At 39.2% G+C, this 22949-nt stretch overlaps 1 protein-coding gene across 2 annotated transcripts; it reads left to right on the plus strand.

The window, feature by feature from the left end:
* The first annotated feature begins 2450 nt into the window (after positions 1-2450).
* SNAP23 (synaptosome associated protein 23) lies at positions 2451-22846 on the plus strand. 2 transcript variants are annotated; one of them, XM_069858146.1, is made up of 8 exons: positions 2451-2471; positions 10337-10444; positions 10964-11005; positions 12718-12766; positions 13260-13377; positions 16319-16474; positions 17494-17638; positions 20221-22846. In XM_069858146.1, exons 2-8 carry the CDS (start codon positions 10388-10390, stop codon positions 20284-20286), a joined length of 633 nt encoding a protein of 210 aa, XP_069714247.1. In that variant the 5' UTR covers positions 2451-2471; positions 10337-10387; the 3' UTR covers positions 20287-22846. The 2 variants fall into 2 exon arrangements, with proteins under 2 accessions (XP_069714247.1, XP_069714246.1); XM_069858145.1 differs by lacking the exon at positions 2451-2471 and adding an exon at positions 10118-10223 and having other exon boundaries at positions 10339-10444.
* The last annotated feature ends 103 nt before the right edge of the window (positions 22847-22949 follow it).

The raw sequence follows: 22949 nt of genomic DNA on the forward strand, positions 1-22949 counted from the left end.
CGCCCCCGTGGCAGTAGCGGAGCAGTTAGTACTTTCTCTACAGGTTTTTGAGTCTCCGGCCTTCCGCAAACAATTCCCAGGAAAAGTTTGGAGCTGTTTAGGGTCACTGCACCTCCGCTGATGAAAATAAATCAAAGTTCTCTCAGAGGCTGCTGGCCCTGGATCAAAGGGATTATCGGCAGGTGCTGATGGTTGACTACATAGCACAGTTTTGACTAAGTTCTGTGCGGTCCTGCATGTGGACGCAGACATTCCACATACTGGATTAGCCTGTCTTACCACGAAAAAGGTAGCCAGTTTTTCTTGTCTTTTCTGTGGGGGATTATACACAGCTGCAGCATTTCCCTGATTATCAAAATTATAGACAACTGGGAAAGCTTGGCAGCCATCCAAATCTTCTAAAAGTTTGAAATCATTATGATCAATAGCCGACTTCGTAACTGCTTGCCAATTTACCCCCAAAACAGTGGATGACTGAGCACTCCCCAACATGCTACGTGTCGCTTGAGCTGCTAGAGGCGATTTCTCAAGCAGTTCATAATTAGGGGGGCCCTCCTCATGGTATTTCGCCGCTTCTTCCTCTAGCTCCCTCTCTTCACCATCAAATAAAGGATCATTATCTAAGTCAGGGGGGGCTGGCGGCACAGGTGCTTGAACCTCTCGTTTGGCAGGAGTCGAGGGTCCCATTACAATAGTAGAGCCAATTGGTGGCTCCGAAACATAGTCGCTACCCAGAACAAACCGCCCCAGCTCTAATTGGATGCCTTCCAGCTGGTTAGTGGCTATCGCTGCAACTTTTTTTTCTGCTTGATACTGTTTTAAAGAGTTAGTGACTGCTCGCCACTGTTTCATTAACTTTTTTGCAGTCTTATCCTCATCTATAACCTTATCCCATAACTTATCTCCAAACTCTCACCAGGCTATACCACTAAATAACAATCCAGGATCCTGAAAACACCCGAGACTCATCCCATATGCTCTCAGTCCTGGCAAATCCTTCTTTGGACTAATGTCCGGTACTTCTCGCTTTTCTAAAAAGCGTTGCAATAAATCGAGGGCTACTTGCTTTTCCATGGTTACCGGTAACTCTAACAACACAAAAAAAAAGGTGCAGCCTTACACTCACAGTCGCCCTCCTCAGATGGCGAACCCCTTCTATAAGGTCGGTTCAGGCACGGATCGCGTACTTCTGTTCCAGCCAGGCGTCGATTTTTGCCCCCCGGTCACCGCTACCGGTGTTTTTCCGAGCTCCCGCCGTTTTTCCGGTCTTACCAAAATGCCTTTTCTTGTCCCTTGTTCGGGCGCCAAAATGCCGGGACGGGAGGAACCAAGCGGTCAAATCAACATGATTGATAAAGCAAGGTCATCTTTATTCAAAAAGAGTCAGGTTATATACTTTCCTTCTACTTGATTACATCATTGTATTATAATTTCATTGGTTAGTAACAGCATACAAATACACGTTCATTGGCTATATTCATATTGCCCCTATGTTAATATTCATTAACTACTACATGCTATTTTGTTTCTAACATCCTGCTATAGTTTCTATGTTCAAGGACACAATCGTCCTGTTTTGGTTACGGTGCTCTAGGCTATGTGCTGACTTATCTTAGAGTTAGGCTTAATGTTATCAAAAAGAATTGCTTGTACAACCACCTGCTCTTAGCTCATCGTTTAACAGGGAGATTGTTTATACAGCTCCCTCAAGAGAACATGCCCTTGTTCACTTAACCATTTCCCAACAAAAGATCATCCAGTTCCAATGACCCTGCCATGGGCAGGGACACCTCTCACTAGATCAGGCTGCCCAAGGCCCCATCCAACCTAGCCTTGAACACCTCCAGGGATGGGGCAGCTACAGCTTCCCTGGGCAACCTTATCTCCTTCCTCACTGTGTCCTCTCGCTGAGCTCAGGTCTGTCCTTTATTCCTGCTGCAGGACCATCCTTCCAATACGTGATTTGTTCCCTCTTTCAATTAGTAAACAAGCTAAACTTCTGTTACAAACACATTCTTTCTAACTGCAAGCCGGCCAAGATTTGATTCCTATTACTCTTATTACTAGCTAAGCTAATTCATTACCTTAACAAAATGATTTATTCTTTCCTTCAAAACAAACGGGACTATTTCTGTACAGCGCTATCAGCTCGCCCATACCCACGAGGCCTAGCCCCGCAACAAGCGCGCACAAGGCCCCACCCAAGGCGCAGAAGACGTCAACGCATGCGCTAAAGCCCTGCCCCGGCGCCATATTCGGTGTATCCAGCCCCCGCCCAGCGTTGGCATTGGCGTTGGCGTTCCCGCCCTGCCTACCTGGGGGCGGTGAGGGCGTCTGCTTTTTCCGGCCATGCTGGGTGTGGCGCGCGGCGCCGGCTCGCACTTCCGGGAGGCGGGCGGCGGCGCGCGGGCGAGACACGGGCTCTTAAAGAGGAGGCTGCGAGGCGTGAAGCGGCGCCGGCGGCGGTTCCGATAAGTAGTTGGTGTCTTGGCTAGGGAAGCCGGTTGGCGGGTCCGGCTCGTGCCGCCTTCCCGCTGTGGGGAGGGCTGGGCTGGGCTTGGCTCCGTAGGCGCTGGGGCGACGCGGGTCCCGTGGGCCGGGGTGGTGCTGAGCCGAGCCGGCCTAGCCGGCGCCGCCGGTGAGCGGGGCAGACGGGTCCGGGGGGGCCCTTCGACCTCCTTCTGAGCGACCGTGTGCCGGGAGGCCTCGCCCGGCCCGGCCCCGTGCGCCCCTGGGGATTTCTTAGTGGGATACAGGAGAAAACCTCCCTCTTGCTGCGCCTTCTTAACCTTGCACGGTGCCGTGCTGCCTTCGGATGAATGGGGGAGATGCTGTTGTGGCACGTAGTAAACAACAGGGATCAAAAGTAACCTGTGCTTCCCTTAATTGTACGTCTTGGCGCTTCTAGGGCTAATGAAGACTCAGCTTTGGTTTTCACTTTTTTTTCTCCTTCTTTTTGTCAATTTCACTTCCATTTTACTCAACGGAGGTTGTAAAATCAGCACAAGTGATTTGACAAGCTAAGTAAATAAGTTAAAGAAAGTGTGGAAACTGGTCTTGCTACTTACCTTCCTCATTTTCACTCTCTTAAAAAGGGTGGCACATGCTTGGTGTTCAGAACTAAGGAGCTGGGTGTTGGTTTGCTTTTGTTATAAACAAATGTGATTCTGTTCTGCAGAGGGAACAGCTACGTAGGAAGATGTTTAGGGACAAAAGGAAAGCCTCCCTTAATGTCAGTCGCTTAATCCATTGACTTCAGCAATTAATTGTTTACTGGCAGTCTAGTAACCAATCTATTTACCTAACCTTTTTGAAGTAGTTTATTACATTGCATGGTTTGTGTCATTAGAATAAATAGAATCTGTTACTGTGTGGGTGTAGATCGAGGGCTGATTGTTAATTTGTGGGGCCATTACCTAATTTGGAGGGAGTATCACGAGGCATTTCTAGGGACAAAAATTAATTGTCAAGATGAGTATGGAACTGAACACACTGCACAGAGGAGGTGGCATTGCTGGTGCCTGTTCTTTACACTATTGCCTCTGTCTGTGTGCTGCGTTCAGGAAGCTGATAAGAGAAAGCAGGAAGCATGCGGAGTAATGTTTTGTTCTTGGTCCTGGCCTCTTCCCCCAGGATCACAGATGCTTTATTCATTTATCTTGTAGGTATAGTCACGTGGAGGAGTACATTCTTGTGCTGATGGTTTGTACTACCCTGTGTTAGCTGGGCTGGATTTTAGTGGACTAACAAGTAGGATAAGTGTGTTAAGGAAGGGTTTTATAAAAACCAACTCCTACCTTAGTCATATGAAGAATTTGAAAGAAAAAGAAAAAAACAACCCTCAGTACAAAGCAATCTAATTTATAAGCTGTCTAATTTTTAATCTTTGCAAGAATGCACAGAAATTTCATAATTAATATTCACATTTTTCTGAGAATACTGTTTCATGGGTATTTCCCCCTTTTGGAGAAGGCAACAGCTCGCTTGACAAGGGAAGGAACTGAGAACATCTGTGATCACCTGAGGCTGTATCAGTTTGCTGATGGCTTAAAGTGTAGCTCATGAGATACTGGCTTTCAGTCCAATGCTGCAGCAGTAGGATTGAGTTCTTGGCTTTGTGGTAAGATTGCCCAAAAGGAGGCATGCACTGTGTTTCTCAATCATACTTCTAGATGTATTGGTTAGTAGCTATTATTTGGAAGCCTTTTTTTCCTGGTATGCCTATAAAACTTCTAAGGGAAGAATTGGTGAACTGAGATTTTTAAGATTTTGCTGTTTAATACTTGTTTAATGTATTCTTACTAATGGATTGTGTTAAAAGGATAAAAGTACAAGTATTGCTCTCTGATTTATCTGAAATGAAGAGGTAGTCAAATGTATTGGAAATAGGAAAGGTAAGATTCTTTCATATCATGACTTTATAAAAATTAGTAACTTGAACATACATGTATAAAAGCTTTCCACTCATCTGTTTCTGACTGCCAAAAACTTCACCAGAATTTGAAGAGGAAAACAACATGAAGAGGTAAGCCTCGTGACTTGCTAGATCATTGTAGGAGTTTTGTGGATTTAATTCACAGCTTGGAAACAGCTCTTTTGAGAGAGAAAAAGGAAGTATTGTAGAAGATAAACTTAAACCTTATGGTTTTTGTCATTAAGGAGATAATATTATACCAACTTTTAGCTCTCACAATTATTGTCTTCCATGGCCAAAAGTATTATGCTGCTTTCTTCTTCTCTCACTTTACTTCCTACTCAGAGGAAAAATGTGATCCTTTTACTTATTCTCAGTTTATGGAACCAGACACAGCTTGCTGTGTGTTATTGGTGTTATCAAAATACATATTTGATGGGGGGGCAGGAAGGAAAGGTTTGTTCGTAACTTGTAGTTAGCTTTTCTTTCTCCTTCACTGAAATCTTATTAGAAGCTTAACTTGATAGGTAAGGGGCTAGGTTCAGTTACAGAGGACCCCTAGATGGTAAGGAATTAATTTGTTATGTAGCAAATGTGATGGATGTAGGACAGATTTCTGAAAGTCTGTCAGAGGCATAGAACTGCTGCATATCAGCCAGTGATGCAGGACAAAAATCGTATGATTATTCAAGGTGGGTTTGTGAAAGTACAAGGTATCAGAATAGCTTATTGGCCTGATAAAAGTAGGCCTGTCTGGTTTAAGCAAACTTGTCACTTTTGACACCCTGTCCCTGCCTACAGCCCTTTCCAAGTGCAAACTGTGTAATTGCAGTTGAGTGAGCAAGCACTTTATTAGGCCTTGTGGTGCCACGTAGTTGGTTTAAATTCACAGAAGAATTCTTACAGATTTAGAGTGCTTTGGATAGCACAGCCTGTATGTGCTATGTCTGTTGTAAAACAAGGCAGTAACTTTTTCCTTTTTTTTTTCTAGAGCTTATAAACCTTAGAATTGCTTCTCAGCTAGTACAGAAGAAAAGCATATTCAAACAGCATGTAAATTGCCTGCTACAGTTTTTGTTACCTTGGAAGTCTCTTACAAGCTTCAGATAATTTGGATTGAAAAATCATTGAAAAGAATATGCAACTTCACTGCTGTAATGACTCTTGAGACTTGTTTATATTGGAAACTGAGTATTGGCATGAACAGCTGATATCCAGTTTACAAGGAATGCTGAATGAGAATCTTAGACCAATGGCACAGACAACAAAAAGATTTCATGTTAATTTTTTACTGTGTGCTTGGGTGGCAAAGATAACTAACTTGCTGCTGGTTGTGTAAAACAGTACTTTGATCCTGAGTCTTTGTCAGTTCAAATTATTGTTTCCCCAAAGTTTTTAGTGTGCTGGTTCTTGGGGATTCCCATCTAGAGAGCTGCTGTCGGATAACATGTCTTAGCTTTCTCATGGCAAGCAGATAATTTGAACTTGGAGTTATACATGTAGACACTAAGTCACTGTTAGTATTACTGATGCTGAATTTGCTCCTATTTCATTCAGTCTTATGAAGGTTATGGCTTGGCATGCGTTAGCTTTCAATTTGGTAGTTGGGGCTGAGGCAGAACTCTGAATAAATACTTGTGACTGATCTTCCTGAAATGTGAAGTGAGCAGCACTTTCCCCGAATGGAAATTTGCACTGTGTCCACAGGATCGCTCTACTGTTAACACAGATAGCCATAGCTCTTATCAATCTGTGACACCTTCCACTTCAGGCTAGACAAAGAACCTACTAAAATGCTTCAGCTGCAGTGTGAGTGTGTTGATTAACCAAATTGAGGTCTCTAAGCCAATGATGGGTCTAAGCCCATTCAATGGGTCTTGGACAAGGCTAAAGTCAGCCCAACAGTACCTGTCCTGTCCCTCATTTTTTAGCAGGAAATACCTTAAGATTTTAAACAGTTCTGTAAAATCACATCTGCTTTTTTTTCAGCCTTCTTCAGCCTAACAGACTTACATAGGAGAATGAATTGAAGGTTTTTCTGGGGTTTTGGAGACACGACTAAATGTGTAGTAAGTGGAGGGGTGGGGAAGCCTGTGCAGACATAAATTTGTTTTCTTTACTTCATTGTTCCTCTTGTCCAAGGGATGGAAGTAATTTTATTATAATCCATCCTCAGCTGGCTTGGACCATAATATCCTAATTTTAATATGCATTATAATAGTGAACTTACAGGATGGTGTAGCACAATGAGTAGAGGGAAACTCTTACCTAAAGCCTGTGGTCAGAATTGGAATTTCAGAGAACATTTTCTGCCCTCACAGTCTCCGAAGTAAAACATGGCAGAGAAGATAGATTGTTGTGATTTGCAGACCCTGTGTACAGTTCCTTGTTGCTTTTGTTTCTCAATGAATGTTCCGTAAGACAGTAATAGTTCAGGTGATTAATGTGTTGTCTTTTAAGTCTCCTGGTAAAAAAAGTTTCCTGCAGCCCATTACTTCAAAAAAAAAAAAAAAAGTGGTTTTGTAGCAAGCTTTGTTCTGTGCGGTCTGTAGGTGCCAGCTTTTCCTATGCAAAGGGTAGAGGAGGAACTGCATTGAAATGTGTCTAACTTGTAGTCTGGTAACTGAGTAAATACTGCAAAGTGCTTTTTGATAACAAAAAGTAAGTGCTGGCATCACTCTTTAAATGAGTTCTAGTTTGTATTTAGGCACATTAGTTTCTTGTTTAAAACTTGCTGTTCAAAAGAAAATAAACTGAAACTGCTAAATGTTGTAATATAATCATGAAGTCTGTTTGTAGGCAGTCTCTTTTTTTTTTTTGCGTTGGTCACCTCATAGCTAGGATTTAGAAAATTGTAGGAGAGGAAAAGCAAAGAAAATAAGCGTTAAGCGTTGATATTAAAATAAATGCTTGTCTTAGCAAATATTAAAAGACATGCCAGGAGGACCTTAGCCGTATGAACTGTTTTCTCCCTGAATATCTTGTCTTTATTGAGGAATCTTAATGTCTTGGATATATAATAAAATAATTTTGTCATATACCAGATACCTCAATGGGTGCTTTGTTTCCTAGGTAGGAAGATTGGGGAATAAGTACCCCTTTTTTATGTATGTATGTGTACTGTGTTCTGTTGGAATAGCTGAGCTGTTATTTCAGTACAAATTGCCCTATCATGCGTTACAACCTCTTCTTTAGAGATATCTTGTAGTAAAGACACCTGCGATATTCCAGCTATTCCAGTTAGACATGCAGCTGTCAAGCATCTATCTCCAGTTTTGAAAACAGGCATTTTTTGAAACGATTGTTTCCTTCTCAATTACTCCTGTGTGCTTTTTTGGATGTTATAAACTACTGTGTGGCAAGATGCCTTTTCGTTTCTCTCTGGGGAATGTCTTTCTGTTCTGCCTTATGGCATTAGCTTCCTCTGCAGAGCTACTTTGCAGGTCCTGTATGTGTGTGCTTACAAAAGCACTGCTGGCCACCTCAGTTGCACAAACTAACAAAACTGTGGTTTTTTGGAGTCTAATTTATCAGTTTAGGATAGTTAGCTTTAAGCGGACTTAATCAAACTGATTAAAAGACCTCACTTTCTTAAGCTTGTCTTAAGAAGGAGGTGCTGTCTTGTTTTATATAGCTCAAATTAATGGCAGCGGTTGAAAAGTGAAGGTGGGTAAGCTTGCTGGGAATTTTATAGAAAAAACATTCTGCCACTCTTTTCTGTGAGATAAGACCTCAAGAAATGATCAGAAAACACCAGCAGGTAGTTGTACTGTATTATCCATGATAGAAGATGGTCAGAACACTTGTCTCTTAACCAAGTGTTGTGGGTTTTTTTTTGTTTTTTTTTGCTTCCACCCATGGTTATCCTAATAATTGTAAACTGAGCATATGAATTGTCACTTGAGATTGGTTTTGTCTTACCAGAGTCGAAACACTACAAGTGTCCAAATATGAGCATCAGAAGATAAATACATACTTCAGCTTTGAGGAATCCTGGCAGTAACTTTTATTACGGATGTCAGCTATGTAGAAGGGGCTTTTTTCTTTAATATCTTTCAGCTGGGTTTCTTCATTGGTAGGTCAATTCATAAACAGTTTTGAGACCAAATACCATCAATGTAAAGCGAAGGTGGGTTTCCGTATAACTTCTTGCTTACTGGCAGTGGAGTTTTTCAGGAAGTTGTAAGGAAGCTAGGGAAAGGCAAAACTTGTCTGTCAGCCCTTAGAACTGATAGATTCAGTGGTAAGTGCTTATGTTTTCAAGCAGTTGTCTGGTATTGGGCACTTCTTGGTCTAGTGTGTTGCTACTTACTTATGTCAAATAATGGATTGCTAATGTAAATAGGACAAAATTGGGGGAGTAGTTTGATAGCTAATAGTGCATGAAGAACTACTTCATGTAATTGCTGTCTGTTAATGTATTGTGATCACTATCAGATTTCAACATGGCATTATCTGTCATAGAACTTTTATCAATGTCATGGTTGTCAAGCCTGGGATGAATTTAGCATAGTGTGTTGGAGCTTCAGTCCTCCCATATGTGACTGTCGGCTTCCTTCCAAGCTGTACCACCAGGAATTACTAGCCTTGGTGGTTGGAAGTGCTGACTGTTGTCTACTTCCTTCTTTTTTTAGTCTCACTGCTGGTCTGTTTTTCAATGGCATGTCTGTGGACTTGTGGTTCAGGTAGCATAGGACTGCATTCTAGCAGTATTGAATAAAACACAGAACTCTGTATCTGACCTGATAAAGCCTACATTTTCTTCAAATTCTGGGTGCTTTCTTGCCATGAAGGTAGTATAATGTATTTGCAAACATGTTCAAAAGTAAGTCTTATTACCCACTAAAGACTTATTTTATAAACATATCCATCTTATGCATGTTTAAGTCATGCATAAGACTGTCATGGCCTTGCCTCAAAAGCAAAGAAACTCTTAATTGTATTGTGTGGTGTTGACTGCAGAATAGCTCTTGGCTTCTGAGCTAGGGTTACATCATACGTCCAGCAGTTGTGCTTATGCTGGTGTGTGAACTCCTGCGTAGCCTGAACCCACAGCTGCAAAGGGATGGAGGACACCAGGGCTGCTGAAAAAAAATCCCTAGGTTACTGTGGGAACACAGCTGCGCTTCTGGCCTTGTTCTGGAATTACAATGGGATTCTTGAGAAGCTGTTGTATTCATAGGGTGGGGATATGATATCCCTTTTGCGGTCCATGAGACATGTTCTAAGGCTCCAAGCTCCACAAGTACCTGACTATATGACACCCAAAGTGGGGAAAGGCTTGGTTTTTCCTTTTATCTCTTCAGGCACAAAAGTCTGGTTAATAGAAGAAGTTAAATTGTGGTGTGTTGGGACTTCAGTTATGAAAATCTTGGTACTATCTTTACCATGTGGAAGCTAGATTTGAAAACCTTTGCTAGAGTTGCAGACATATGATTTAAAGCTTTGCAGATCTTTTTGCATTTGATGGATTCACGATACAATTAGAACAATTATTCCTAGGGTGTTTGCTGTTCTTCTGACTGCCTGCCAAAATCACTAGCTTATGCTAATGACTTAAATGCTTTAATTTCTTTCTGGGTTACTGTGTAAACCAATATGCTTTTCCAACATGGAACAGAGTTTAAGACTTCATTTCCTAATTTTTACCTTAAACGAAAAATGGATAGAATTTTTCAAAAATGTTTGGGAAGCCTAATCTTGGAAAGGAAGCTATTTCATGAGATGATTGTTCCTGCTTTTCTTTTAGCTTCTCAGTTGTCAGCTGAATAACTTTTCCAGTGCCTTCTGGTCCTAACCAAGTATTATAGTAAGTAGAATGAAGGGTATAGGCTTTCATTCTTTGAACTGTCTTCTGGTTTCAACTCAGATTACTTAAGAAAAAGGATAATCCTGATGCTTAACACTGTTATATCTTTTTACAGGGGGAAGAATCTCTTCAACGTGATTACTTGCAAGTAACAGTTCCTCGTCATGGATGAACTGTCGCCTGAAGAAATTCAGCTGAGGGCCAACCAGGTTACTGATGAGGTAAATGTTACAGGAAGCCATCTGGGTTTACAGTACTTATCTGATGAGAACAGCAATTTCTAAAAATAAAGGCTATCTAGGGTAGTAATTCTGCAAGGGTATAGCTGAATGTCTCAATTTGCTTGCTAAATACTGGATTGAAGACTAGTCCTAAAAGTAAGAATAAATTTAAACTTCTGAATTGTAAAGCTTGGCTGAGTACTCATTACCCAGTCCTCATTACTGAGACAATGCAAGGCAGGTATGTTGGAACTTAGACTTCTTTATTTAACTAAAATACTTCTGAATATATTTTCTTGTTGTAAGACTTTTCAATGGGATGAGCAAAGTACTAGCAAGTAGTAAACCCCAAGGATTTAGTAGCAACTGAACAAACCAGCGTGCTGCCACTATGACTGTTGTAGCATGTGTTACATATGGACAAGCTGAAGAACCTTTGTATAGTAGTTGCCTTACTGCAATGGACTGGTAAAGAAGCAATACATATTGTTAACACACTCATTTTAAAATTCTTTCTAGTCTTTGGAAAGCACAAGACGGATTCTTGGCTTGGCCATTGAGGTAAGGAAAAGCTTTTTAATATTTTTAAAGCATGTTAACGATTACAAAGCGATCTTAATCACTTTTTTGCCTTTTTTCAAGTGAGACATGCACCTCATCATTAGAGGTTTTCCTGCTTTAAGTTGATAGCAGAGTTGGAATGACTTAAGTCTGTTTTTTACATTATGTAAAGTTAGATCACAGACGGATCAATATCCTTTTAACCTATTTTCATCCTAAGCAGAATGGTTTAACCTCCAAATGCTACAAAACATTTATTAAAAGTCTTCTGTGATGGTCACTTGTGGCTTTGGCTGCTGCATCACTTGTAACATCTTCCATTTGTCTTTTAGCTTGCTTTGCCTGTGAACGGGGTGGAAATCTCTTGCTTTGAGGAGAAGGGTAGGGCTTAGTTGGGTGGAGTAGTAAAGTGTAGGACTGCTTTTGGTTCTAAACATGAATAGTTCTACATATACCTTTTTACAGTCTGTTAAAGAGTTAACTTTAAAGATAGTTGAGTATGATAATGAAGTTCTTAACGCCCTTGTACATGACTCGAAAGAAATCTGTAGTTTGGGTTTATCTAGGTGACACTGTATGACTGATCTGTCTCTCTACATTGTTATGGCTTGCATACCCTACTGTAAAATTGACTGGAAGTTTACTTTTGCTACTGTAATTGAAAATAATGCAGAACATCCTGTTAGTAGGGAGTGAGATGAGGAGGTAGATAGTCAGCTCTGGTAGACTTTGCTTAAGTGGTTCAGCAAAGCAGTTTTTCTGGTACTTGGATGTACCAGGCAAACTTGATCCAGAGACTAAGCAGTAATGCTTTTCAAAGCTGATGCCTGGAGTTTAAGTGCCAAAGAATTGAGACAGCTTATGAGTAAGAACATTATAGTGTTTGCTCACTACTGCTTCAGAGCATCTACTTGCTGTCCAGGTGGTACCATACTGCTGTGAAACTGAAGATACTGCTGTTATCAGTGAGGAATTTGAATCAGCATAGCCTAATGAACACCTTTCAAACGCAAATGTTGAGTATGTGTAATGAGTCAACATAATTTCTCTTGGTATCATAGTTTGGTGATTCATAGCAGCTAAAACCTCATACTGTAGACCATTGTATGCTGCCATCTTACGGTAAAGCATGGGTGCAACTTGCATGCTAGAATCAAGACTTTGAGCCAACAAAGAGCTGTACTGTGATACCTCTCACTGCTGATTCCTTTTTCTTGGTTCTAGGATTAGTGATGGGCTATTATCTTCCAGATCTCTTCTGCTGAATTCTCAGGATTGATTTTGCAGACTTTGTTTTGCCTTGTTTTATTCTGGCTTCCAGGACTGAAGGCCTTGGCAGCCCTGTTGAAGGGTGTAGCGTTAAACAACGAACTAAATATTACTTTCAAAATGAGGCACAGCTACATTTATACTCTTAGCTTGAAATTGTCATAGTTCCATCTGAGTATTACAATAAAATTTATTGTCATATTGTAATGTAAAAAAAAAAAAATCATGAACCACTACTAACTGAGATAATGTAACAGGTGAGATGATTATAAGCCTTACATAGGACTGAGGTTGAAGCTTAGCATAGCTCTACTACCGAAGCTAGCCATAGCATGGTGTTTTATTATGAACTTAGTAAGTTTGAGAAGCCAACCATAGAGGCCTTCTGATTTTGCATTGCTGTATTGAAATCTGTTTTTACATCTGCAAATAAATTTCTACAGTCCCAGGATGTTGGCATCAGAACTATCACCATGCTGGATGAACAGGGAGGTGAGTTCACTCTTTTTCTTCTCTAACACTAAAAATCAATTTTATATAACCATAAGAAAAGGGGTTGTCATTCAGAAGGTGTTGCTGAAACTAAAGGTTTCTTAAAGACTACTTATGAAAATGAGATTTGCTAATTGGTTATTCCCATATTTGTAGTATGTAAAAAGCAATTTTAAAGTAGTTGAGGGGACATTAGTTAAAATGTAGTACAGCCCTGCTACAGAAGCCCTATACAACAGCATCAATGTAACTGCATATAGTCTGCGCTAAGGATAAGGAAAATATTTTTAATGTAGTAAACAAAACTTTTCTTTTAAGAAAGTTATTTAGCTGTATTTAAAAAAAAAATCAGAAGGCAGAAAACAAAGGGATTAGTCTTGGTATAAAGTTAGAACTGAAACTTCTAGGTTCCTGCTTGAAAGCAATGTTAATGTGGATTCACCACCACTTTTCCCCAATCCATGTTTATTCAGGTTACCTGTTTCTCTTCTAGAACAATTAAATCGCATAGAAGAAGGCATGGACCAGATAAATAAAGACATGAGAGAAGCTGAGAAGACGCTGACAGAGCTCAACAAGTGTTGTGGGCTCTGTGTCTGTCCTTGTAACAGGTCAGTTAAATTGGTACTTGAGTATGAAGTCCTAGAATATTCCCAATAGCTAATGTACTGGGAGTGTGTTTCTAATAAATGTGCCAGTTAAACAGATGCTGGATCTCTAGGAAAGTTGGCTATTTTAATTTGTAAAGGTCCACCCTTTTTAAATTGTATGAGTAGCTAAAGCTTACTTGCATCTAACTATGCATTGTGCCCTTTTCACTGTAAATACAACTGCTGTATAACATCCTGCACAGTTGTGCCCTAATCTTCTTAAAGCTTATATTTTGAAGAATACTATCGATGTCCATACAAATGAGAATGAACTGGACTGCAGATATATATATATATATAGGTGCCTATCTGTTACAAATTTGACTCCAAAGATCATTTTTTCACTAAAGTACTTTTGCACTAACTTAAAAGCAAGAAAACTTCTGTTTTGGAGAAGGAAAGTTATATTGGTTCTCCAGGCATTTTAAATGTTCATGCTTCAGGGGGGAAGAGAGAACAGACAATGGAGTTAAAACGTTAGTTTTTCACTATTGACTACATAAATTCTTGCAAAACTGCTTTGTAGTACTTCTTTAGCATTATGGCTAGCATATCAAAGTCAGTTAAGAGTAATCTAATCTTTTGTATGATACTTGATTGGTGCTTCTAAACACCTAAACAACAATCAGAAATCAGTATTATAAAGAAAATAATTTTTTTTGGTGGTGTGCTAGCTTTAAGGAGAAAAGTATAAAATTTATCTTTGAGTTGGATGTGATCATTATTCTTCACAGGCAGTCTGTTTTCTGTAGTTGACTTATTCCACCAAAGCTTAAGCAGCTTATTTACACTGAGCAGGCTCAGAATTTGTGAACTTTTGTGGCACTCTAAATACACAGATAATAAAAGAATTGTGTGTCAAAATGGGCAGTAATGTGCAAAAAAAAAAATCTACGACAGAGGTAGAGGGCAATGAATAAGATGATGAATGCCTTTCATGTACCTACTGGTGCATCAGTTTTTCTTTCAATGTCAGTCAACAAGTTATCTCCGAAGTTTTAAATTTTTTTGTAAAACACAAAGCTAAATTGGAACACTTGCTGAATTAAATAAGTTTTTCTCATTTCTCCTAGGCTTGGATTGTTTATAAAAGCTTTCTGAAAACACAAAATAACAGCAGTTCGCTAATAAAAATCTGTGTACTAATAGCAATTTACCTGTTTGCTGCTCTTTTACTATTCTTTCTTCTCTGTTCTTTCCTAACGCTGATGCTTACTTTCTAAAAATGAAGACTAGGATAAGAAGCTGTATTCATTTAACTGATGAAAGCGGATTTTAGGACAAGGTCAGTCTTATTAGTTCAGATGTACATTTAACCAGCTACCTGAATTGATGCTACTATTGCATTTGTGCTTGCATGTGCATGATGTCTGCATGCAGGTCTCCTTGTGACTGTGATGTCTTCTAATACTGATGTAAACAGAAATTGTCGATTTACTGTAGAGTGTATTAGTTGTGGAAATGTTTAACAGCTTGAACCCTTGCTGTTTTGACAGGTTGTATAAATTGCTTTAATCTTACAGAAAGGAAACATGAGAAGAGTGAAGTATAATAATTTGAAGAACAGCTCTTAAAGTCAGGTGGTGAAAAACTTTGTCCTTAGTTTGAGCAACAAATCCAGAAGCCAAACATACCAAGCTCTCCTGTTGCAGCTTTACTATGAGCGCTATTAAAATATAATGCTTAATCTAGTTGCAGTAAACAGAAAGAGCCTGTGTAAGGAGCTGGAATTGACTACTTTAGGTTTCTTTACAGTTCTGCTGGGTGCAACAGTTCCATTATGAACTGAGAAATTACTCCGTTTCTTCCCTTTGATGTATTAATACTGGATTACTGATCATAGGATCTGACTTATGAAATAGTTTCCTGTTTTGATTACAAATGCCAGAAGAATGAGGGGAATATTTTCTTCATTACAGCTGACTTCACACCTCTTCATATGTGGAATATCTAGGCTACTGAAAGGCACTATAGATACAGAAATTGATTACCCGTAGTTGTAAAGATGTGTACTGAAAGTCCGTACAGATTTCCTTTTGCGTGCTTTAAAGAAGCAAGAAAGTGGTAGAGGAGTCTGGATTATCTATCTTAATCTGAAAATACTAGTAAACAAAGCAAACATGAGTATTCTTCTCAAAATGTGTTCTTTAGGTTTCATGAAAACTGACTCCAATATAGATCAGTTATTTTTCTTCCTCTTGCTTTTGTGGGTCTGTGATTCTTGAGATTGCTTCCTGTCAGTATGCTTTCTTTAATTTTTTTCTTTTGAATCATATGGTGAAAATTGTAATGTTAAGTTGGTTTGTCGCTTTAATGGAGTTAATGCAATTGAATCACAGAATGAAGGAGCTGATTAAACATGATTTACAGTTATTTCATAGTCAAAATTAACCTGAGAAACATTAACTTTAAAAAGAAAGACTTGGCAACAGAAAATCTTTGACAAAAAAAAAGTAGATATTAATGGTTTTCTTGTGTAGTGTAGCTATTAGTATTTGAAGGAGTTTTTTCCTTCATCCCCATTTCTTCCCTGAAAAGTAACTAACCTTGACTCTAGACCAACTTCTATTGTAAATGGAACTTTGTCTTATGACAGTATAAACTTCCCTGTTACTGTCATAAGCTTCCCCTCCTCTTCTGGTAAATATGTTACTTCAAGAAAATTACTCTGCTTGTATTAAAGCTCAAGACCAAATGAATTACTGTCCCTAGAGTAACTCAGTCATGTTTGAACTATCCCGATATAAGAAAGTATTGCATGGACAAAGCTTTGTCTAGACAAAATCTAATGTCTTTCAGGCACAAGGCAAGTGTTTCTGAAAATCCTAGATTAATTCGGAACTTCAGTCAGGAAGGTGTATTTCTGATGTAGCAGTTCACATTTCTTATATTTATGGTGTAGGACGAAGAACTTCGAAGCAAGCAAGGCATACAGAGCAACCTGGGGAGATGGAACTGGGAACTCAGCAGATCATGTGATATCCATGCAACCAACTAGTATAAATCGGCAGCAGCCTCAGACTTCTTCTGGAGTACCAAGTGGTGGATACATTACGAGGTTTACTTCTTCATATTTCTCAGTCTCAAATGCATGAATCCTAAGTTACCCATTGTCAGCTTAATTCAGATACATTTTATGTGAAGCTGCTCAGTATCATATTTCTTTACTGCTGCGAGGAGGAATTGTTACTGGTTGGAGAGGAGATGGTAGACATTTGTGCTTTTGGGATTGTAGTGTTCATCTTACTTTAATTTTTATTTTTTGTAGTGGCGATACCAATCTTTCTGGATGTGAGGACTATAGAGCTTAGTGCTCTGTTATTGGGGGGACTTTTAATGTTGTAAAGTTTATTTGAGACAAATTCATGTCTTTAAGCTTTCTCTGGTAGATGTTATTTTAAATTAAGGCCTTTTTTGGTTTTGGTGGGCTTGTTGCTTGGAATCACAGAATCACTAGGTTGGAAGAGACCCACAGGATCATCAAGTCCAACCGTTTCTATCAAACACTAAACCATGCCCCTTAGCACCTCATCCACCTGTCCAACCGTTTCTATCAAACACTAAACCATGCCCCTTAGCACCTCATCCACCTGTCCTTTAAACACCTCCAGGGATGGTGACTCAATCACCTCCCTGGGCAGCCTGTTCCAGTGCCCAGTGACCCTTTCTGTGAAAAATTTTTTCCTGATGTCGAACCTGAACCTCCCCTGGCAGAACTTGAGGCCATTTCCTCTTGTCCTGTCCCCTGTCACTTGGGAGAAGAGGCCAGCTCCCTCCTCTCTACAGCCACCTTTCAGGTAGTTGTAGAGAGCAATTAAGGTCTCCCCTCAGCCTCCTCTTCTCCAGGCTAAACAACCCCAGCTCTCTCAGATGATCCTCATAAGACTTGTTCTCCAGCCCCTTCACCAGCTTCATACATAGGGTTTTAAAAGAGGAAAAAAAATGCTTTGCCTGGAATACATTGCCTATCATTGTAATGATATATTCCTGTGTAACAATTTGCTTTACAGTAGAATTAGGGTGGGGAAAAAGCATTCTTGGAAATTCTTGGAAACATTGTCTTAATTATTTGAGCAGAATAACAAATGATGCCAGAGAAGATGAAATGGATGAAAATCTTGCTCAAGTAGGAAACATTCTTGGAAATTTGAAAAACATGGCTTTGGATATGGGCAATGAGATTGATGCCCAGAATAAACAAATAGACCGGATAAATATAAAGGTAAGTGTCAAAGGTGTTCTCTGCCTTCAGCTTAAAGGTTGTTACAGGGAAGCTATAAGGAATGGTCTCACTGTCCTATCTACCTGCATTTGCAGTAAATATGCATTAAGATTATACCGTCCTCTAGGTTGCAGTGATTTGAACAAGAAATGTATCTCGATGTTTGAGTATGTAGCTGAAAATTCAAATGCTTCACAGTATCAGGAAATATGAAAATACAGCACAGGTCACTGCTTACTCTGAAAACAATTTAAAATTGGTTGAATCAAAAGGGCACACGTTTACTGGAGGTATAACTGGGAGAGGGTTGCTCACAGGGAATCTTGTATGTGGTACGGAACAGGTTTTTTTACAATAGCAAGATTCTTCTGGAATTCCTAAAAAGTCTCTGTAATCACTGAACATAAAATGAAATACACTTAATCGCTCTAATTCTTGTGGACAGGTTAATATTGGGTTAGGGAGATCTTGAAATAACAGGTTTTGTAGGTGTGCACAGACGTGGTCTGACCTCACCTGCACGTGAAATTAGTCATAGCTATTAACTTTTTTCATTTTTATTTTATTTCTTTAAAGATTTAACGTCCCAAACACATTAATTGTATCAATATGTTTGGGGGTGGTGTATATCTTTCAGAGAGCAACTTATGAGGAAGGCATTCATATTTTAGAAATCCCCATATTCTGAAACAAATAGAAGTTCTTTACAGACCTTCTGGTTAAGGAAGGAAGTGAAATCTTCAGTGAATAGTGTATATTAAAGATTAAAAAAAAAAAAAACAAAACAGAAGTGAACACCAGTTGCTGTAAAACTAGATCAAAGACAAAATGGGAAATTGAAGATATTGCTGAAATGCCCAGTAGGGTTAAAAGCAAGAGGAGCAGTTTTCTCAAATACTCTAATAAAGATGCTGGCTGTATTTATGTCAGTGTCTTGATTTTTTTTGTCTGGTAATTCAGGAGTTTAGGTGTTAATGAGGGTAATCGGCATGATCTTATGCCTTAATTGTCCTTTTACTGTTCCTTGAAACTGTAGACCTCAGGTGATAATTGGGTAAAAGAAGTCATACATTTTAAAGAACATTAGGAATTTAAGATGAACTATGAAATTCATACAGCCTATAAAGCAGCCTGGAAGTTGCCTGGTCAAATTAGTTGCAAGTGGGAATTACTGGTTTTAGCAGTAATGTTTCTGGTAGTTTGAGGCACCTGTTTTGGCTTAATGGTCTTTCATTTTAGAGGTCTGATTAAATCTTGCTGATCAGGTCTTGCTAACTATTAAAATATGATGTGAACAAGTTAGAATTAATTAACAAAACTGCAATAAAAATGAAAGTGCAGTTCCTGGCTTTGAGACTGGCAACCTCTCTCAGGATATTTAAATGCAGTTCTTGGCAGAACAGGTTTCAAATCTAGTGAATAGTATGGAAACCAAATCAAAATGTTGAGGGTATATCTCCAAAGTACAGCATCATGTGAAGAAACAAATAGGCTTTTAGATTCAGAATAGAGTTGATGCTTTTATTTTTACTTTTTTTTTTTTTTAAATAAATTCCAGCTCTCCTGGAAAGCAGACTGGGTAACACTTGGTAGCCTGCAGGACTCCTAGTCTGAATAAACCAGTAATGAAAGCTTATGTTACTGGCATTTTCTTAGAAGATTCTAGTAGCTAGATGGATGTGTTTCCAAAGTGGTGTTAAGAGTTTAGATTCTTGACTTCCTACAGTAGATTCCTGTCCCTGCTCAACCCTTAATCCAAAGGGCAGAAAGGAAAGATCAGGAGGGAAGGGGCTGAACTGCCAATGTCTTCTTCCTAGATCATTGCAGTAGGAAGGTGTGAAATGGATAAAATTTGGCACAGGTAGAGCTGCTCAGGAATCCCACTCCTTATGATGAGGGCAGAGGCTAGTTTTGTGGTTATAACCCCTCCTGCTCATTCCCCACTGCAGGCTGGGAATAATAATTAAGGAATTACTTCCAAGTTCCTTATTTCTTTCAGTAAAACTGTATTTTGATGCTTGTTCAGCCTAGATGCTTTATCTGACTTTTGATGATTTAAACAGTAAAACAATTATAAAATAAAGTGTTTTTCTTACAGATATCGTGCCATTATGACACTAGAACACTGGAGAACTAGAACACTTGTGGATGAAAATGAAGGATTTCCACTAAGCAAAATAATTCTGACTTTATGCTCATAGGTCACTTCCAATTTTGACTAGTGCTTCTAATTCATAGCAACAAAGCTGCTCTGTAGAAGTCCTTAAGATCTCTGAAGGCCTGGAGAGTGGGAGTTTTTGTCCCCTTGCTCTGTTAGTATTCTTCCTGACGAGCTGCTGTATGTTTTAAGGGGCAGCTAATGGCTAAAAGCCATTTCTTGATTCTGTTTTTGCCAAAATTGACAGCATATGGTGTCTAGGCAGGAGTGGGGTGTAGGGTGGTTCCAGCTTACAAATGTTGCTCCCCTTTTGTGTACCACAATGACAATATCCTGCAATTCAGAAGTTCATGTTAAGTTTGTATTTTTCAATTGTTTTGCCTGAAGTCTACAAATGCCCGATGATTTTTTTCTTCTCTTTCAGGCTGATACAAACAAGGAACGCATTGAGCAAGCCAACATCAGAGCCAAGAAACTAATTGACAATTAAAGCCTGCTGTAACTGTTCGGTGATGCTGTGTCTCCAGCTGCAAGTCACCTTATTCATGGATCTGTGAAACTATCTGAAATAAGAGGGACTGGGGAAAAATGAAGCAGTACCTTTTCTGTAGGGATTAATTTTCTTTTTTTATTGCTTCATATACACTTGGTTTTGATTCCAAGAAAGCAGCAAACATAATGTCCTCTTACTCATCTGCCATCAGTGTCTTTAAACTGCTCAGGGCTAAAAGCATTATGGCTTTGAGAATCTTCTTGCATGTTTTATTCCCCCTCAGTCTCTTTTCCTACACCCAAAATAGTCTTTTATTGAAGTTGAAGAAGTAGAGTAACCTGAATTCATGGTTGTGTAAAGTTGGAGAGGGCACTTTGCACTGTTTGAAATACCTCATAAGTTGAGTATCTTCACTAAAATAGGGACTTGGTGAATATTGTCAGGCTTGTATCTCTAGCAGACTAACCATAGTTTCACAATCCAAGCCACGTGATTGGTTTGGGCTTGAGTTTATAAACAACTACAGAGTTTAAGAGGCTTACTACTTGTGGGTTGAGGGCTTTAAAACTTCCTAACCACACAAACTTTAATGTAAGGGTAACTGGAGAGATGTACAGGTTTGCATTTCTTTATTGTAAATTGACATCACTTTGAAGGCCACAACTAGGAAAGTGTGCTGAATTGTTCTGATATTTATGTGTATATAAACCTGATCTATAAACTCCATGGACATGTGAGTAGAAGAAAAAAAAACAAACATGGGTGGTTTTTTTTGATGGAACACATTGTGCCCCTCATCTGAAAGTTAACCTTCAGGTGTTTGAATGATGCATCTTAAGGGGGAGAAACTGAGCAGAAAAACATGCAGTTTTCTCGCATCCTGTATCAGGTTCTGTTTTGGCCAGTTTTACTGGAGTTAAGTTCGTGCCTTTCTGCAGTGCAAAATAGTGACTGAGATGTAGTGCAGAGTTTGCTCTCGGCATTAACCCTGGGGGAGCTTCTTAAACCTCCTGAAAACAGAGAAGCTTATTATGAAACTTTGGCCACAAGTCTGGAGGAAGAAGTAGCTATTCAAGAACTGTATGCTAGTTCTGAGTAGATGCCTGCCTGGTTTATTGCTGCAGACTTTGGGACTGGCAACTTAAAATATTACATGTCCAAGTTGCTTGCAACTGAAATATTCCTGTTCTGTTGCAGAATAGAGGAATTTTTGACCAGGTGAGGTAAAGCTCTCTTGCTGTGAAGAAAAACATTCTGGTTTTACTATAATAGAATCAGATCTATTCCCAGGGTTTTCTTGAATACCTTTTTTTTTTTTTTTTTGGCAATTGCAATTGACCTGTATGACTTTAACCCCACCCAGCCTGTTTCAAAGGTGAAAATGATGCTTTGGACTAACCTGTGATACTCAGTGTTGAGTGGCAAAAATCTTCAAACCAAATTGATTGGAGGGATAATCAAAACTTATAGCTTTATGGAGTATTTTCTTTTGGAAGGACAGTCCACAAGTATTCTGTAGCCAGTAATACTGAATCCCAGGGCTAGAGAGATGACACTAATCTGCTGAAATATAAGTGTTAAGTGTTTTGTTTTGTTTTTAGAAGAAATACAATCAGTATTACTGGTATATTCTCAGTTCACTACCAGGACAACATTAATATTTACAGAAAATTAAAAAATACTGCACCCAAAAACCTGACCAAATGATGGAGCTGCTGCATGTAACAAGGCCAGTAGTACTGTTTGTGTGAATAAGGTGGTGTTTTTAGGGGACTGGATACTTCACTAGTGTGTTGGCTTCTGTCTGGCTTCCAGTAATTGTAAAGCTAATAAGCTTTAAGCTCATTATTTGCCCCATTAGTAAGTGGAGATTATGTGCTTAGAAACACAAATAGCAGAGGAGTAACATCTGCATAGTAAACTTCTAACAACTATTTGCATGGAAAAGCATAGGGAATTTTTATGCTGTTTTTTTTTTTTTTCTTAAAAATGTTAGGTTACCTGAAGGGAGTATTTTGCTGCAGGTTGTGAAACTGAGGTATATATTAATTATGATTGCCTCCTGGAACAGAAGACTAAAGTGGTTACCTTATTCTGCTTAAAACAGTGCAAACTTGCTCTGTAGCATCTGGACATTCCAAACATTGGAATGTGTTTCTCCATTACAAGTCCATGATCTTGACTTCCCTGAGCTCTAGCAACAAATTAGCACGTTGGCTGAGAGAATGCTGTGATTGGGTCACCAATATTGGGATCTTGCAATGAATGCCACAAGGAAACAATTTGAGACACTCTGCTTGACTGTCAGTGGAATATCAATTTTGTGATGCAGCGACAGCCAAAACTGTGAGAGTTGGTGCCTTTGTTAGTGAACAGCAGTCTGCTTCTTGGATTTTCTTGCTGTTGTCTGTAGAATAGATGCTTAATTTCCATATCCATGGAATGGAATCAATACTTGTACATCTTTGTATTTCTGAATGCCATTAAGAATGAAGGTTTCTGCTTTTGATTGTTAAACTACATATTGTGCACAAAAATACATACTTTTGTAACTGAATGTGTTTTAAACCTGTTTTCTCTTAATGTCTCCTAGTTTCCTGTCCTTGAAAAACTTGGCAGAACTAGTTGCTGCTATGCAACTGGGAAGTTTCCCTTCTATT

The sequence above is a fragment of the Phaenicophaeus curvirostris genome, chromosome 5 (assembly GCF_032191515.1).
Source record: "Phaenicophaeus curvirostris isolate KB17595 chromosome 5, BPBGC_Pcur_1.0, whole genome shotgun sequence".
Classification (NCBI taxonomy): Eukaryota; Metazoa; Chordata; class Aves; order Cuculiformes; family Cuculidae; genus Phaenicophaeus; species Phaenicophaeus curvirostris.

Coding starts and splice junctions, on each gene's coding strand:
- SNAP23 (XM_069858146.1), top strand. CDS start 10,388: ATGGATGAACTGTCGCCTGAAGAAATTCAGCTGAGGGCCAACCAGGTT. Junction 10,445..10,963: donor CCAACCAGGTTACTGATGAG/GTAAATGTTACA, acceptor AATTCTTTCTAG/TCTTTGGAAAGCACAAGACG. Junction 17,639..20,220: donor TAGACCGGATAAATATAAAG/GTAAGTGTCAAA, acceptor CTTCTCTTTCAG/GCTGATACAAACAAGGAACG.